The following is a 16352-nucleotide window of genomic DNA, read 5'->3' as shown; positions in this document are numbered from 1 at the left end:
TGTTTCTAACATGTTGTGTGTCTCTAACATGTTGTTTCTAACATGTTGTGTGTCTGACATGTTGTTTCTAACATGTTGTGTGTCTCTAACATGTTGTTTCTAACATGTTGTGGGTCTCTAACATGTTGTTTCTAACATGTTGTGTGTCTGACATGTTGTTTCTAACATGTTGTGTGTCTCTGACATGTTGTTTCTAACATGTTGTGTGTCTCTAACATGTTGTTTCTAACATGTTGTGTGTCTCTGACATGTTGTTTCTAACATGTTGTGTGTCTCTGACATGTTGTTTTCTAACATGTTGTGTGTCTCTGACATGTTGTTTCTAACATGTTGTGTGTCTCTGACATGTTGTTTCTAACATGTTGTGTGTCTCTAACATGTTGTGTGTCTCTGACATGTTGTCTCTAACATGCTGTGTGTCTCTGACATGTTGTTTCTAACATGTTGTGTGTCTCTAACATGTTGTGTGTCTCTGACATGTTGTCTCTAACATGTTGTTTCTAACATGTTGTGTGTCTCTAACATGTTGTGTGTCCAGAGCTCGACATTAAGGGCTGCCCGATGGCCCGGGGCCATCTAGTATTTAGCTCGGGCCATGAAGCCTCACCCGCTGGTTGCCCGATCGGGCAATCTATTATGCCAGTGTCATGCAGCTTGCGGATCCAGCAATGAGTGACCCGACAGTGAAACTAAACATATGTATAACTAGTTACGGTAGTTTGAGAGGTCATTAAAATAGCTACGTGTGATATTCTAACCTGAAGTTTGTGTTTTGTCCGCTCACCGCTGCATGTGATCATGCAGAGCTGCGTGTCGACTCGTCAGCAGCAGCTGATCTCTCTCTCCCGTCAGATTAGACTTCACTCGCGTTTATGTCCATATCGATCAGATCCAGCTAGTTCTAGCTAATGATATGACTACCTGCTTATTAAAAGACACCGTGACCTAAACAATAAGTGTCGCTATGCAACTGGGTAAGGCCACACAGTATAGCGCAGCATTATGCATTTGTTTACATGCCCACCGGAACCCCGAGGCATTACCAACAGATCAACGCACAATCAACCCATACAGCACATCTCTTTCTCTACATTACGTGTTAGACATTAGAATTGACTATTCTTGTCTGTCACATAAGTGGCGCAACTGAAGCGGTATTGCGCTAAAGGGAAATTATTTTGACCGAAGAGATTTAGATTTTCCGGCTAACAGGAATTCTGAAGTCGCCATTTTGTGTGCTTCGCGGATGCGCTCGGCTCCTCTCGACTGCTGCTCGGGTCTGCTCGGTCAGCTTCCGGATGAGGAGGCATTCGTTCGACCAACTTACAGCAGATAACATTACAAACATTTTTAACAGGGGCCATAATAGTGTAAATAATGTTTGTTTTGGCAGTTACAAGTGAATGTAATGTTTTCTACTTTTTTACATCTGGGAAGGCATTTGCCTTCATCAGATGGAAAGTGTCTTGACCAACAACTGAAGTATTTCTTATAGCTATGCAGGACATGCAAGAGAGCAAACACAAACAAGAACAAACAAACAAGTGAAATGAAGAATAACATTGAAATTGTACAATATAATATTGTGGTGGTTCATCTTATAATTCAGTCTAGAGAATGCACCAGACAGCATCTAAGGCCTGCAAAAATCTAAATGTTCTCGGGGGAGGCCCCCCAAACCCTTCGTGTGTCATTTCGTCCGCGCGCATTTTTCAGGGCAATCTCTATTGGGCTCAGGGCCATCTGTAAATTAGCTTAGATGGCCCACAGGGCCATCTCCCAAAATCCTTAATGTCATGTACTGGTGTCTCTGACATGTTGTTTCTAACATATTGTGTGTTTCTAACATGTTGTGCGTCTCTGACATGTTTTTTCTAACATGTTGTGTGTCTGACATGTTGTGTGTCTCTGACATGTTTTTTCTAACATGTGTGTCTGACATGTTGTTTCTAACATGTTGTGTGTCTGACATGTTGTGTGTCTCTAACATGTTGTGTGTCTCTGACATGTTTTTTCTAACATGTTCTGTGTCTGACATGTTGTGTGTCTCTAACATGTTGTGTGTCTCTGACATGTTGTTTCTAACATGTTGTGTGTCTCTGACATGTTGTGTGTCTCTGACATGTTGTCTCTAACATGTTGTGTGTCTCTGACATGTTGTTTCTAACATGTTGTGTGTCTGACATGTTGTGTGTCTCTAACATGTTGTGTGTCTCTGACATGTTTTTTCTAACATGTTGTGTGTCTGACATGTTGTGTGTCTCTAACATGTTGTGTGTCTCTGACATGTTGTTTCTAACATGTTGTGTGTCTCTGACATGTTGTGTGTCTCTGACATGTTGTCTCTAACATGTTGTGTGTCTCTGACATGTTGTTTCTAACATGTTGTGTGTCTGACATGTTGTGTGTCTCTAACATGTTGTGTGTCTCTGACATGTTGTTTCTAACATGTTGTGTGTCTCTGACATGTTGTGTGTCTCTGACATGTTGTCTCTAACATGCTGTGTGTCTCTGACATGTTGTCTCTAACATGTTGTGTGTCTCTGACATGTTGTCTCTGACATGTTGTCTCTAACATGTTGTGTGTCTCTGACATGTTGTTTCTAACATGTTGTGTGTCTCTGACATGTTGTGTGTGTCTCTGACATGTTGTCTCTGACATGTTGTGTGTCTCTGACATGTTGTGTGTGTCTCTGACATGTTGTCTCTGACATGTTGTGTGTGTCTCTGACATGTTGTCTCTGACATGTTGTCTCTGACATGCTGTGTGTCTCTGACATGTTGTCTCTAACATGTTGTGTGTCTCTGACATGTTGTTTCTAACATGTTGTGTGTCTCTGACATGTTGTGTGTCTCTGACATGTTGTTTCTAACATGTTGTGTGTCTCTGACATGTTGTGTGTGTCTCTGACATGTTGTCTCTGACATGTTGTGTGTCTCTGACATGTTGTCTCTGACATGTTTTCTCTAACACGTTGTGTGTCTCTGACATGTTGTCTCTAACATGTTGTGTGTCTCTAACATGTTGTGTGTCTCTAACATGTTGTGTGTCTCTAACACGTTGTGTGTCTCTGACATGTTGTCTCTAACATGTTGTGTGTCTCTGACATGTTGTCTCTAATAGGGGTGCACCGAATGGGAAATTCTTGGCCGAAACCAATACCGAAAATAGGAAACAGTTGGCCGAAAACCGAATGCCGAAAGACCGAAAATGATTAATAGAAATATATATATATATATATATATATATATATATATATATATATATATATATATATATACACATTTTTTACCATTATTAATTCCAAGTCAAGTGCATTTTCTTTTCTCTGTAGGATAACTACAACAAAGTGCATTCAGAACAAAGCCAAGGTGCTTTAAAACTGCATAAACATCTAGGCCAGTAGGCCTACAACAAAACAGTGTAAATAAAGACTGTCACAGCCAGGCCTTCAACAACAACAAATGCACCTATAAGTGCATGCATACAAATGTGCAAACTGGATAAATCCACATGAATGTAACTTTTTACAAATAAAATTACCATTCAATTTGAAGAATCTGTAAATAAGGCTGTCTGTCCTCATAAGCAAAGTAGTAAACATTGTATAAAGATACATAAAGTGAAAACTGGATACAAAATCCACAATCAATTACAAATGAAATTACAATTTCAAGAATCTGCAAATAAGGTGGTCTGTCCTCATGAGCAATGTAAACAACATCGTATCATTTAGATACCAAAAGTACAATATATTGAACACTGTGCTGCTGTCATTTCCCCCTAATGATAACCTGAGATGGTGAATTATAACTCTCAATGAAAATGGTTCAGGAAAGTGGGTATAGAGTAGACATGTAGAACTAGATAAGCTTATGATAAGCCAGCCTTGTCTACTTATGAAGGAAAAGTGGGAGGTTCTTTTTAATGAACAGTAGCTTCTCTGCTTTATCAGCCATAAGTCTGTTCCTCTTCTCATCAAGCACATGAGAGGCAGCGCTGAACAGTCTCTCGCTGTCAGTGCTTGTGATTTGATCTTACTCCGCATATTTGTCCGGGTGTTTTGATTTCAAGTGGTGGAGTAATCCCGAAGTGGTGAACGTCTTTGCAGTTACACCCCCTCGAGAAATGTCAGCTGAACACGTTTTACAAATCGCAATCCGCGCCTCTTTCTCTGATATTTTTAAATATCTCCAAGCGCCAGACATGTTGGCTGTGAGCCAGCCGCGAGCATGGTCGTGCGCCGTGCTTGTCGCCGCCTTTTGATTACGTCATCACAACAACACGTTAGCTTACCAACGTAACCCTGGCCGAAAGCCGAAAGGGCCTTTTAACCATTTTCGGCCAATAATTTTCGGCGGCCGAATATTCGGTGCATCCCTAGTCTCTAATTTGTTGTCTCTAACATGTTGTGTGTCTCTAACATGTTGTGTGTCTCTAACATGTTGTGTGTCTCTGACATGTTGTCTCTAACATGCTGTGTGTCTCTAACATGTTGTGTGTCTCTAACATGTTGTGTGTCTCTGACATGTTGTCTCTAACATGCTGTGTGTCTCTGACATGTTGTGTGTCTCTAACATGTTGTGTGTCTCTAATATGTTGTCTCTAACATGTTGTGTGTCTCTAACATGTTGTGTGTCTCTAACATGTTGTGTGTCTCTGACATGTTGTCTCTAACATGCTGTGTGTCTCTGACATGTTGTCTCTAACATGTTGTGTGTCTCTGACATGTTGTCTCTAACATGTTGTGTCTCTCTAACATGTTGTGTGTCTCTGACATGTTGTCTCTAACATGTTGTGTGTCTCTAACATGTTGTGTGTCTCTAACATGTTGTGTGTCTCTAACATGTTGTGTGTCTCTGACATGTTGTCTCTAACATGTTGTGTGTCTCTGACACGTTGTGTGTCTCTGACATGTTGTCTCTAACATGTTGTGTGTCTCTAACATGTTGTGTGTCTCTGACATGTTGTCTCTAACATGTTGTGTGTCTCTGACATGTTGTCTCTAACATGTTGTGTTTCTGTCAGATCCGCAGTACGAAGAGGATGATGATGAAATCACTCCAGATTTGTGGCAGGAGGCGTGTTGGATCGTCATCAGGTGAGATGATGAACTCACCTGGTTTACCTGGTGTTTGTATAATGACTCTTTAGGGGTTCATAAACTGGCTCAGGCAGACCCTCACCCTCTCTTTCAGCTGACCCTCACCCTCTCTTTCAGGCAGACCAATGAACATGCTTTAATGTTGAAAGAGTGAATCTGATGTAATATTTAATCCTCAAACTTTTGCTCGTTGACTTTGAGATAAATATCTTCCTCTCGATGTTTAAGAAGGAAGACCAACACGGGTTCCTCGAGCTCTTATTTTGACGAGGCTTCTCTTTGTCTTCAGCTCTTATTTTGACGAGGCTTCTCTTTGTCTTGCAGCTCTTATTTTGACGAGGCTTCTCTTTGTCTTAGAGCTCTTATTGTGAAGAGGCTTCTCTTTGTCTTAGAGCTCTTATTGTGAAGAGGCTTCTCTTTGTCTTAGAGCTCTTATTGTGACGAGGCTTCTCTTTGTCTTCAGCTCTTATTTTGACGAGGCTTCTCTTTGTCTTCAGCTCTTATTTTGACGAGGCTTCTATTTGTCTTGCAGCTCTTATTGTGACGAGGCTTCTCTTTGTCTAGCAGCTCTTATTTTGACGAGGCTTCTCTTTGTCTTCAGCTCTTATTTTGACGAGGCTTCTATTTGTCTTGCAGCTCTTATTGTGACGAGGCTTCTCTTTGTCTAGCAGCTCTTATTTTGACGAGGCTTCTCTTTGTCTTCAGCTCTTATTTTGACGAGGCTTCTCTTTGTCTTGCAGCTCTTATTTTGAAGAGGCTTCTCTTTGTCTTAGAGCTCTTATTGTGACAAGGCTTCTCTTTGTCTTCAGCTCTTATTTTGGCGAGGCTTCTCTTTGTCTTAGAGCTCTTATTGTGACGAGGCTTCTCTTTGTCTTCAGCTCTTATTTTGACGAGGCTTCTCTTTGTCTTAGAGCTCTTATTGTGAAGAGGCTTCTCTTTGTCTTAGAGCTCTTATTGTGACGAGGCTTCTCTTTGTCTTAGAGCTCTTATTGTGACGAGGCTTCTCTTTGTCTTAGAGCTCTTATTGTGAAGAGGCTTCTCTTTGTCTTAGAGCTCTTATTGTGACGAGGCTTCTCTTTGTCTTCAGCTCTTATTTTGACGAGGCTTCTCTTTGTCTTAGAGCTCTTATTGTGACGAGGCTTCTCTTTGTCTTGCAGCTCTTATTGTGACGAGGCTTCTCTTTGTCTTAGAGCTCTTATTGTGAAGAGGCTTCTCTTTGTCTTAGAGCTCTTATTGTGAAGAGGCTTCTCTTTGTCTTAGAGCTCTTATTGTGAAGAGGCTTCTCTTTGTCTTAGAGCTCTTATTGTGACGAGGCTTCTCTTTGTCTTAGAGCTCTTATTGTGACGAGGCTTCTCTTTGTCTTGCAGCTCTTATTGTGACGAGGCTTCTCTTTGTCTTAGAGCTCTTATTGTGACGAGGCTTCTCTTTGTCTTAGAGCTCTTATTGTGACGAGGCTTCTCTTTGTCTTAGAGCTCTTATTGTGACGAGGCTTCTCTTTGTCTTGCAGCTCTTATTGTGACGAGGCTTCTCTTTGTCTTAGAGCTCTTATTGTGAAGAGGCTTCTCTTTGTCTTACGGTACGTCTACACTACAGGCATCAAAAAATGCTTTCAACGCTTCGCCCATTCACTTGAATGGGGTGACGTAGAAGATTTTTAATCTTCGCCGAACTGCATTGTGGCGAGCATGGCATGGCTTTGCAAGCATCACGAGCATCTATCGGCATCAAAAGTTGAACAATGTTCAACTTTTGAGGCTCGATGCTTGGCATCAGCCAATCAGATTCCGTTTATGCAAATCCCGCCAGTGCAAGCGCAGCCAATCAAACCGCGTGCAAGCTGGGAGAGCCAGACCGCAGTTAATTTCCTCATATTCCAAACGAGATATTACGGTAGCAAATCACCCGGTTCTTTACGACCGGAACTATTTACCGGGATACAAACCGGAGGAACCAGGTATGGAGGGAGGTGGCAGAGACAGTGGGTGAAACTGATAGTTTTTTCGCCTGTTTGGAGAGTTTATATCCAGTTTACTTCGTTTTAACATTGCTATTGCTTTGTATGTCGGGGGCGGGAGATTCATGTGATTGGTTGCTCGCAAAAAATCGCCAAGCTTCAGACACGCCTAGCTTCAAGATTTTTTCATGCCTGTAGTGTAGACGGGCCGTTAGAGCTCTTATTGTGACGAGGCTTCTCTTTGTCTTGCAGCTCTTATTTTCACGAGGCTTCTCTTTGTCTTGCAGCTCTTATTGTGACGAGGCTTCTCTTTGTCTTGCAGCTCTTATTTTGACGAGGCTTCTCTTTGTCTTCAGCTCTTATTTTGACGAGGCTTCTCTTTGTCTTAGAGCTCTTATTGTGACGAGGCTTCTCTTTGTCTTAGAGCTCTTATTTTGACGAGGCTTCTCTTTGTCTTGCAGCTCTTATTGTGACGAGGCTTCTCTTTGTCTTGCAGATCTTATTTTGACGAGGCTTCTCTTTGTCTTAGAGCTCTTATTTTGACGAGGCTTCTCTTTGTCTTGCAGCTCTTATTTTGACGAGGCTTCTCTTTGTCTTAGAGCTCTTATTGTGACGAGGCTTCTCTTTGTCTTAGAGCTCTTATTGTGACGAGGCTTCTCTTTGTCTTCAGCTCTTATTGTGACGAGGCTTCTCTTTGTCTTCAGCTCTTATTGTGACGAGGCTTCTCTTTGTCTTAGAGCTCTTATTGTGACGAGGCTTCTCTTTGTCTTAGAGCTCTTATTGTGACGAGGCTTCTCTTTGTCTTAGAGCTCTTATTGTGAAGAGGCTTCTCTTTGTCTTAGAGCTCTTATTGTGACGAGGCTTCTCTTTGTCTTGCAGCTCTTATTTTGACGAGGCTTCTCTTTGTCTTGCAGCTCTTATTTTGAAGAGGCTTCTCTTTGTCTTGCAGCTCTTATTGTGACGAGGCTTCTCTTTGTCTTAGAGCTCTTATTGTGACGAGGCTTCTCTTTGTCTTAGAGCTCTTATTGTGAAGAGGCTTCTCTTTGTCTTAGAGCTCTTATTGTGACGAGGCTTCTCTTTGTCTTAGAGCTCTTATTTTGAAGAGGCTTCTCTTTGTCTTAGAGCTCTTATTGTGACGAGGCTTCTCTTTGTCTTAGAGCTCTTATTTTGAAGAGGCTTCTCTTTGTCTTAGAGCTCTTATTGTGACGAGGCTTCTCTTTGTCTTGCAGCTCTTATTGTGACGAGGCTTCTCTTTGTCTTGCAGCTCTTATTGTGACGAGGCTTCTCTTTGTCTTGCAGCTCTTATTGTGACGAGGCTTCTCTTTGTCTTGCAGCTCTTATTTTGACGAGAAGGGTCTGGTGCGGCAGCAGCTGGATTCGTTCGATGAGTTCATCCAGATGTCTGTTCAGAGGATCGTGGAGGACGCCCCCCCCATCGACCTGCAGGCTGAAGCCCAGCACACCTCCGGAGAGGTGGATGAACCGGTAAGGTCTATCACCTGGATCAGGTCTATCACCTGGATCAGGGCAACATCGTTCATCTGGTAGCATCACAGTGCTGTGTGTTTACACGCGGGAGTGATTACACAGAATAATAAGTTACACATATTAATATTATGAATATAATGAATAACTTTGTTGATCGGAGTGGCCCTGATCTGGCTGTCAGATGCCCCTTTCCCCCCAAACCGGTTCCGGGGCCAGTTCAGAGCTAGTGCCCAACAACATGAGCATCTGCCCGCCGCACTGCCGCAGTCCCCCACTGTTGTTGTTGTTGTTGTTGTTGTGACCGCCGTTGCTCGGAAAATCAGAGCCATGAACGGTGACGTTATGACGCAGCGCCAGTCGGGCTCTGGGCAGTGGAAACACAACTGGGGCTAAAAAGAAGAACCCACTCTGAACCAGAACCGGAGCTAGACCTGGAGCTGGTTTGGTGGGAAAGGGGTCAGACATCCTCCTTCAGTTCTGCTCACAGCTCTCACTGACTCTCTGTTTCAGCCTCGCTACCTGCTGAAGTTCGAGCAGATCTACCTGTCCAAGCCCACTCACTGGGAGAGAGACGGAGCGCCGTCACCCATGATGCCCAACGAAGCTCGGCTCAGAAACCTCACGTACGTCTGAGGCAATGTGTGTGTTCCCCCCTCAGGTCTGAGTGTGTGTTCCCCCCTTCAGGTCTGAGTGTGTGTTCCCCTTCAGGTCTGAGTGTGTGTTCCCCCTCAGGTCTGAGTGTGTGTTCCCCCCTCAGGTCTGAGTGTGTGTTCCCCCTTCAGGTCTGAGTGTGTGTTCCCCCCTCAGGTCTGAGTGTGTGTTCCCCCTCAGGTCTGAGTGTGTGTTCCCCCCTCAGGTCTGAGTGTGTGTTCCCCCCTCAGGTCTGAGTGTGTGTTCCCCCTTCAGGTCTGAGTGTGTGTTCCCCCTTCAGGTCTGAGTGTGTGTTCCCCCCTCAGGTCTGAGTGTGTGTTCCCCCCTCAGGTCTGAGTGTGTGTTCCCCCTCAGGTCTGAGTGTGTGTTCCCCCCTCAGGTCTGAGTGTGTGTTCCCCCCTCAGGTCTGAGTGTGTGTTCCCCCCTCAGGTCTGAGTGTGTGTTCCCCCCTCAGGTCTGAGTGTGTGTTCCCCCCTCAGGTCTGAATGTGTGTTCCCCCCTCAGGTCTGAGGCAATGTGTGTGTTCCCCCCTCAGGTCTGAGTGTGTGTTCCCCCCTCAGGTCTGAGTGTGTGTTCCCCCTCAGGTCTGAGTGTGTGTTCCCCCCTCAGGTCTGAGTGTGTGTTCCCCCTCAGGTCTGAGTGTGTGTTCCCCCTCAGGTCTGAGTGTGTGTTCCCCCCTCAGGTCTGAGTGTGTGTTCCCCCTCAGGTCTGAGTGTGTGTTCCCCCCTCAGGTCTGAGTGTGTGTTCCCCTTCAGGTCTGAGTGTGTGTTCCCCCTCAGGTCTGAGTGTGTGTTCCCCTTCAGGTCTGAGTGTGTGTTCCCCCTCAGGTCTGAGTGTGTGTTCCCCCCTCAGGTCTGAGTGTGTGTTCCCCCTCAGGTCTGAGTGTGTGTTCCCCCTCAGGTCTGAGTGTGTGTTCCCCCCTCAGGTCTGAGTGTGTGTTCCCCTTCAGGTCTGAGTGTGTGTTCCCCCTCAGGTCTGAGTGTGTGTTCCCCCTCAGGTCTGAGTGTGTGTTCCCCCCTCAGGTCTGAGTGTGTGTTCCCCTTCAGGTCTGAGTGTGTGTTCCCCCTCAGGTCTGAGGCAATGTGTGTGTTCCCCCTCAGGTCTGAGTGTGTGTTCCCCCCTCAGGTCTGAATGTGTGTTCCCCCCTCAGGTCTGAGGCAATGTGTGTGTTCCCCCTCAGGTCTGAGTGTGTGTTCCCCCCTCAGGTCTGAGGCAATGTGTGTGTTCCCCCTCAGGTCTGAATGTGTGTTCCCCCCTCAGGTCTGAGTGTGTGTCCCCCCTCAGGTCTGAGTGTGTGTTCCCCCTCAGGTCTGAGTGTGTGTTCCCCCCTCAGGTCTGAGTGTGTGTTCCCCCCTCAGGTCTGAGTGTGTGTTCCCCCCTCAGGTCTGAGTGTGTGTTCCCCCCTCAGGTCTGAGTGTGTGTTCCCCCTCAGGTCTGAGTGTGTGTTCCCCCCTCAGGTCTGAGTGTGTGTTCCCCCCTCAGGTCTGAGTGTGTGTTCCCCCCTCAGGTCTGAGTGTGTGTTCCCCCTCAGGTCTGAGTGTGTGTTCCCCCTCAGGTCTGAGTGTGTGTGTCCCCTCAGGTCTGAGTGTGTGTTCCCCCCTCAGGTCTGAGTGTGTGTTCCCCCCTCAGGTCTGAGTGTGTGTTCCCCCCTCAGGTCTGAGTGTGTGTTCCCCCTCAGGTCTGAGTGTGTGTTCCCCCCTCAGGTCTGAGTGTGTGTTCCCCCTCAGGTCTGAGGCGATGTGTGTGTTCCTCAGGTCTGAGGCAATGTGTGTGTTCTGCCCTCAGTTATTCGGCGCCGCTGTACGTGGACATCACAAAAACTATCATAAAGGAGGGCGAGGACCAGCTGCAGACTCAGCACCAGAAGACCTTCATTGGTAAAATCCCCATCATGCTTCGCTCCACCTACTGTCTGCTGAGCGGGCTAACGGACAGAGACCTGTGTGAACTCAACGAGTGCCCACTCGACCCCGGGGGCTACTTCATCATCAACGGCTCAGAGAAGGTACACCATATGCCTAATGCTAAGCTAACCAGGGCATCTGCCCTATGCTAAGCTAACCAGGGCATCTGCCCTATGCTAAGCTAACCAGGGCATCTGCCCTATGCTAAGCTAACCAGGGCATCTGCCCTATGCTAAGCTAACCAGGGCATCTGCCCTATGCTAAGCTAACCGGTGCACTTGTTAATGAGGATGGCGTGTTCCCAGGTGCTAATCGCTCAGGAAAAGATGGCCACCAACACGGTGTACGTGTTTGCTAAGAAGGACTCGAAGTACGCGTACACAGGCGAGTGCCGGTCCTGCCTGGAGAACTCGTCCCGGCCCACTAGCACCATCTGGGTCAGCATGATGGCCCGCGGAGGACAGGTGAGTTGCTCCTGTGATTAGATACCAAAACGTAATGTTTCTGTGCCGCAACGTCTGACTCGGTGATTCCTCTCAGGGAGTGAAAAAGAGCGCCATCGGTCAGAGGATCGTCTCCACGCTGCCCTACATCAGACAGGAAGTTCCAATTATCATCGTGTTCCGGGCGCTGGGCTTCGTGTCCGACAGAGACATCCTGGAACACATCATCTACGACTTCGACGACCCGGAGATGATGGAGATGGTAGGTTCCAGTGCCCCATCAGGTGTGGTGTTCCATCTGCAGGTAGTCATGTTAGCCCCGCCCACCTGTGATGTCACTGTGTCTGCAGGTGAAGCCGTCTCTAGACGAGGCCTTTGTGATCCAGGAGCAGAACGTGGCACTGAACTTCATCGGCTCCAGGGGAGCGAAGCCCGGCGTGACCAAGGAACGCAGAATAAAATACGCCAAAGAAGTCCTGCAGAAGGAGATGCTGCCACACGTCGGGGTCAGCGACTTCTGTGAGACCAAGAAGGCGTACTTCCTGGGGTGAGTCACACCTGTGTGTGTGTGTGTGTGTGTGTGTGTGTGTGTGTGTGTGTGTGTGTGTGTGTGTGTGTGTGTGTGTGTGTGTGTGTGTGTGTGTGTGTGTGTGTGTGTGTGTGTGTGTGTGTGTGTGTGTGTGTGTGTGTGTGTGTGTGTGTGTGTGTGTGTGTGTGTGTGTGTGTGTGTGTGTGTGTGTGTGTGTGTGTGTGTGTGTGTGTGTGTGTGTGTGTGTGTGTGTGTGTGTGTGTGTGTGTGTGTGTGTGTGTGTGTGTCCTGAGAGAGACCACAGGTGTGTGTGTGTGAGATACTTGAGAAAAACCGTGTGTGTGACTTGAGAGACCGTAGGCAGTGCATGACATTAAGGATTTTGGGAGATGGCCCTGTTTGTTTGTGTTTGCTCTCTTGCATGCCCTGCATAGCTATAAGAAATACTTAAGTTGTTGGTGAAGACACTTTCCATCTGATGAAGGCAAATGCCTTCCCAGATGTAAACAAGTAGAAAACATTACATTCAGTTGTAACTGCCAAAACAAACATTATTTACACTATTATGGCCCCTGTTCAAAATGTTTGTAATGTTATCTGCTGTAAGTTGGTCGAATGAATGCTTCCTCATCCGGAAGCTGACCGAGCAGCCGAGCGCGTTGTTTAGGTGTCTTTTAATAAGCAGGTAGTCCTATCATTAGCTAGAACTAGCTGGATCTGATCGATATGGACATAAACGAGAGTGAAGTCTAATCTGACGGGAGAGAGAGATCAGCTGCTGCTGACGAGTCGACACGCAGCTCTGCATGATCACATGCAGCGGTGAGCGGACAAAACACACTTCAGGTTAGAATATCAGACGTAGCTATTTTAATGACCTCTCAAGCTACCGTAACTAGTTATAGATATGTTTAGTTTCACTGTCGGGTCACTCATTGCTGGATCCACGAGCTGCTGGCATAATAGATTGCCCGATCGGGCAACCAGCAGGTGAGGCTTCATGGCCCGAGCTAAATACTAGATGGCCCCGGGCCATCGGGCAGCCCTTAATGTCGAGCCCTGTGTGTAGGTGTGTGTGTGAGACACTTGAGAGACTGCAGGTGTGTGTGTGTGAGACACCTGAGAGAGACCACAGGTGTGTGTGTGAGACCGGTGTCACTGTGTTAGGGAGTGTAACTGTGTGTGTTGCAGGTACATGGTGCACCGGCTGCTGCTGGCGGCTCTGGGTCGGCGGGAGCTGGACGACAGGGATCACTACGGCAACAAGAGGCTGGACCTCGCTGGGCCGCTGCTGGCCTTCCTGTTCAGAGGGTGGGCGCGCGCACACACACACACACACACCAGTTCAAAGTGTGTATAATTATAATCTGCTAATGAACACGGTGTGGCTGTCAGCATGTTTAAGAACCTGCTGAAGGAGATCAGGATCTATGCACAGAAGTTCATCGACAGAGGGAAGGACTTCAACCTGGAGCTGGCCATCAAAACCCGTATCATCTCGGACGGCCTGAAGTACTCTCTGGCCACGGGGAACTGGGGAGACGTGAAGAAGGCTCACCAAGCCAGAGCTGGAGTGTCTCAGGTGAGAGGCTTGGGGTCATACTGTTCAAAGTGTCACAGTTCATACTCCTCAACCCTCAGATCCTTAGTGTCAAAGCTCAGGAAGACCCTGCGCCAAACATCTTCAGCTCAGCAAGGATCGTCCTGACTTATTATTCTGCTTCTTCCTCTTCTCCTTTTCCTTTCTCTTCCTCCCTCAGGTTTTGAACCGCCTGACCTTTGCCTCCACACTATCTCACCTCCGCCGACTCAACTCTCCCATCGGCAGAGACGGAAAACTGGCCAAACCTCGACAGCTGCACAACACACTGTGGGGGATGGTGTGTCCGGCTGAGACGCCTGAGGTACACAAAACATCACAACATACACCCTGACACATACACCATAACATCACAACATACACCCTGACACACACACCATAACATCACAACATACACCCTGACACATACACCATAACATCACAACATACACCCTGACACACACACACCATAACATCACAACATACACCCTGACACACACACCATAACATCACAACATACACCCTGACACACACACCATAACATCACAACATACACCCTGACACACACCATAACATCACAACATACACCCTGACACACACCATAACATCACAACATACACCCTGACACACACACCATAACATCACAACATACACCCTGACACATACACATCACAACATACACCCTGACACACACCATAACATCACAACATACACCCTGACACACACCATAACATCACAACATACACCCTGACACATACACCATAACATCACAACATACACCCTGACACATACACCATAACATCACAACATACACCCTGACACATACACATCACAACATACACCCTGACACATACACCATAACATCACAACATACACCCTGACACATACACCATAACATCACAACATACACCCTGACACACACACCATAACATCACAACATACACCCTGACACACACACACCATAACATCACAACATACACCCTGACACACACACCATAACATCACAACATACACCCTGACACATACACCATAACATCACAACATACACCCTGACACACACCATAACATCACAACATACACCCTGACACACACCATAACATCACAACATACACCCTGACACACACACCATAACATCACAACATACACCCTGACACACACACCATAACATCACAACATACACCCTGACACACACACCATAACATCACAACATACACCCTGACACACACCATAACATCACAACATACACCCTGACACACACACCATAACATCACAATATACACCCTGACACACACACCATAACATCACAATATACACCCTGACACACACCATAACATCACAACATACACCCTGACACACACCATAACATCACAACATACACCCTGACACACACACCATAACATCACAACATACACCCTGACACACACACCATAACATCACAACATACACCCTGACACACACACCATAACATCACAACATACACCCTGACACACACACCATAACATCACAACATACACCCTGACACATACACCATAACATCACAACATACACCCTGACACACACACACCATAACATCACAACATACACCCTGACACATACACCATAACATCACAACATACACCCTGACACATACACCATAACATCACAACATACACCCTGACACATACACCATAACATCACAACATACACCCTGACACACACACACCATAACATCACAACATACACCCTGACACACACACACACACCATAACATCACAACATACACCCTGACACACACACACACACCATAACATCACAACATACACCCTGACACACACACCATAACATCACAACATATGTGTTTACTTAGTACATATCTGACATTAACGATTAAACACAGTTGTGCATTCTTTATAAATGCAAACCGAGTCAAGCCGACTCCGAGCTGTCGGACTTCAGGCGACCTCCCTCGCTGCTATCGGCTATTCTCGTCTACTTTCCAGGGTGTCCGCGGGGTCTTAAAAAGTATTACAAGTTGATAAATCAATTGAGCGAAAATTAAGCCTTTAAAAAGTATTAAATGGCATTTTCCAAGGTATTAAGAAGTAGCAACGACAACATGAAACACCCTTTAATTTACTGAAACGACATGTCGGGAAACCCCACAAGGCGGCCCCATGCATAGCGCGCCGTAAAATGCTGCTTATTATTTTAAGTTTCGTTGCCTTTCTCCGCTCTTTGTGTGTGGGGGGGGGAATAAACGACTACGGTAACGGGTCCCAAGGTGGGAAGCCCGGCATACGCAACGTTCTGGGGGTCCAACGGCTCCGTGTGTAAGCCCTATATGATCATTTTCTGATAACGATGAAAGAGCCCGCCTCCCTCTCCCCACGTCTCCTGCTGCTGCTGGGCTGTCAGAAGAGGGGGAGGAAAAGAGAGGCAGGCACCGTTTATTAAATATTATTATATTATTATACAGAGAACAGAGTCGTTATCAATTTGTTTTAAAGCTCAATAAATAACAAAGAAGACCTCTGACCGGCACTTTCCTAATTTTGTACGGAAGATTTAAACTTTAAGGGACATGTTGACCGGCGGAACATTTTTTTTACGGAAACTCTGCCGCACGGTCCCCTCGTTCCTTGGAAGAGGCGGAGAGGTGGGTGTTTTTCATCTGCTGGTGGACTACCTGAGAGATACAGCAGGAGAACACGCCGTCCACC

The 16352-nt window shown here is 46.4% G+C and overlaps 1 protein-coding gene across 1 annotated transcript in view; it reads left to right on the top strand.

Annotated features, from left to right (window-relative positions):
- The window catches only part of polr2b (RNA polymerase II subunit B), a 36022-nt gene that overhangs the window by 1346 nt on the left and 18324 nt on the right, over positions 1-16352 (top strand). The window contains exons 2-11 of the mRNA XM_079673155.1: positions 5030-5102; positions 8394-8544; positions 9058-9170; positions 10984-11203; positions 11408-11566; positions 11643-11807; positions 11896-12092; positions 13266-13385; positions 13470-13656; positions 13835-13978. Of these exons, the coding sequence (XP_079529281.1) occupies positions 5030-5102; positions 8394-8544; positions 9058-9170; positions 10984-11203; positions 11408-11566; positions 11643-11807; positions 11896-12092; positions 13266-13385; positions 13470-13656; positions 13835-13978 (1529 nt within the window). The remainder of the gene's footprint in view (positions 1-5029; positions 5103-8393; positions 8545-9057; positions 9171-10983; positions 11204-11407; positions 11567-11642; positions 11808-11895; positions 12093-13265; positions 13386-13469; positions 13657-13834; positions 13979-16352) is intronic.

The sequence above is a fragment of the Notothenia rossii genome, assembly GCF_949606895.1.
Source record: "Notothenia rossii genome assembly, chromosome: 3".
Taxonomy (NCBI): Eukaryota; Metazoa; Chordata; class Actinopteri; order Perciformes; family Nototheniidae; genus Notothenia; species Notothenia rossii.
This window is presented reverse-complemented; position numbering and strand designations above follow the sequence as displayed.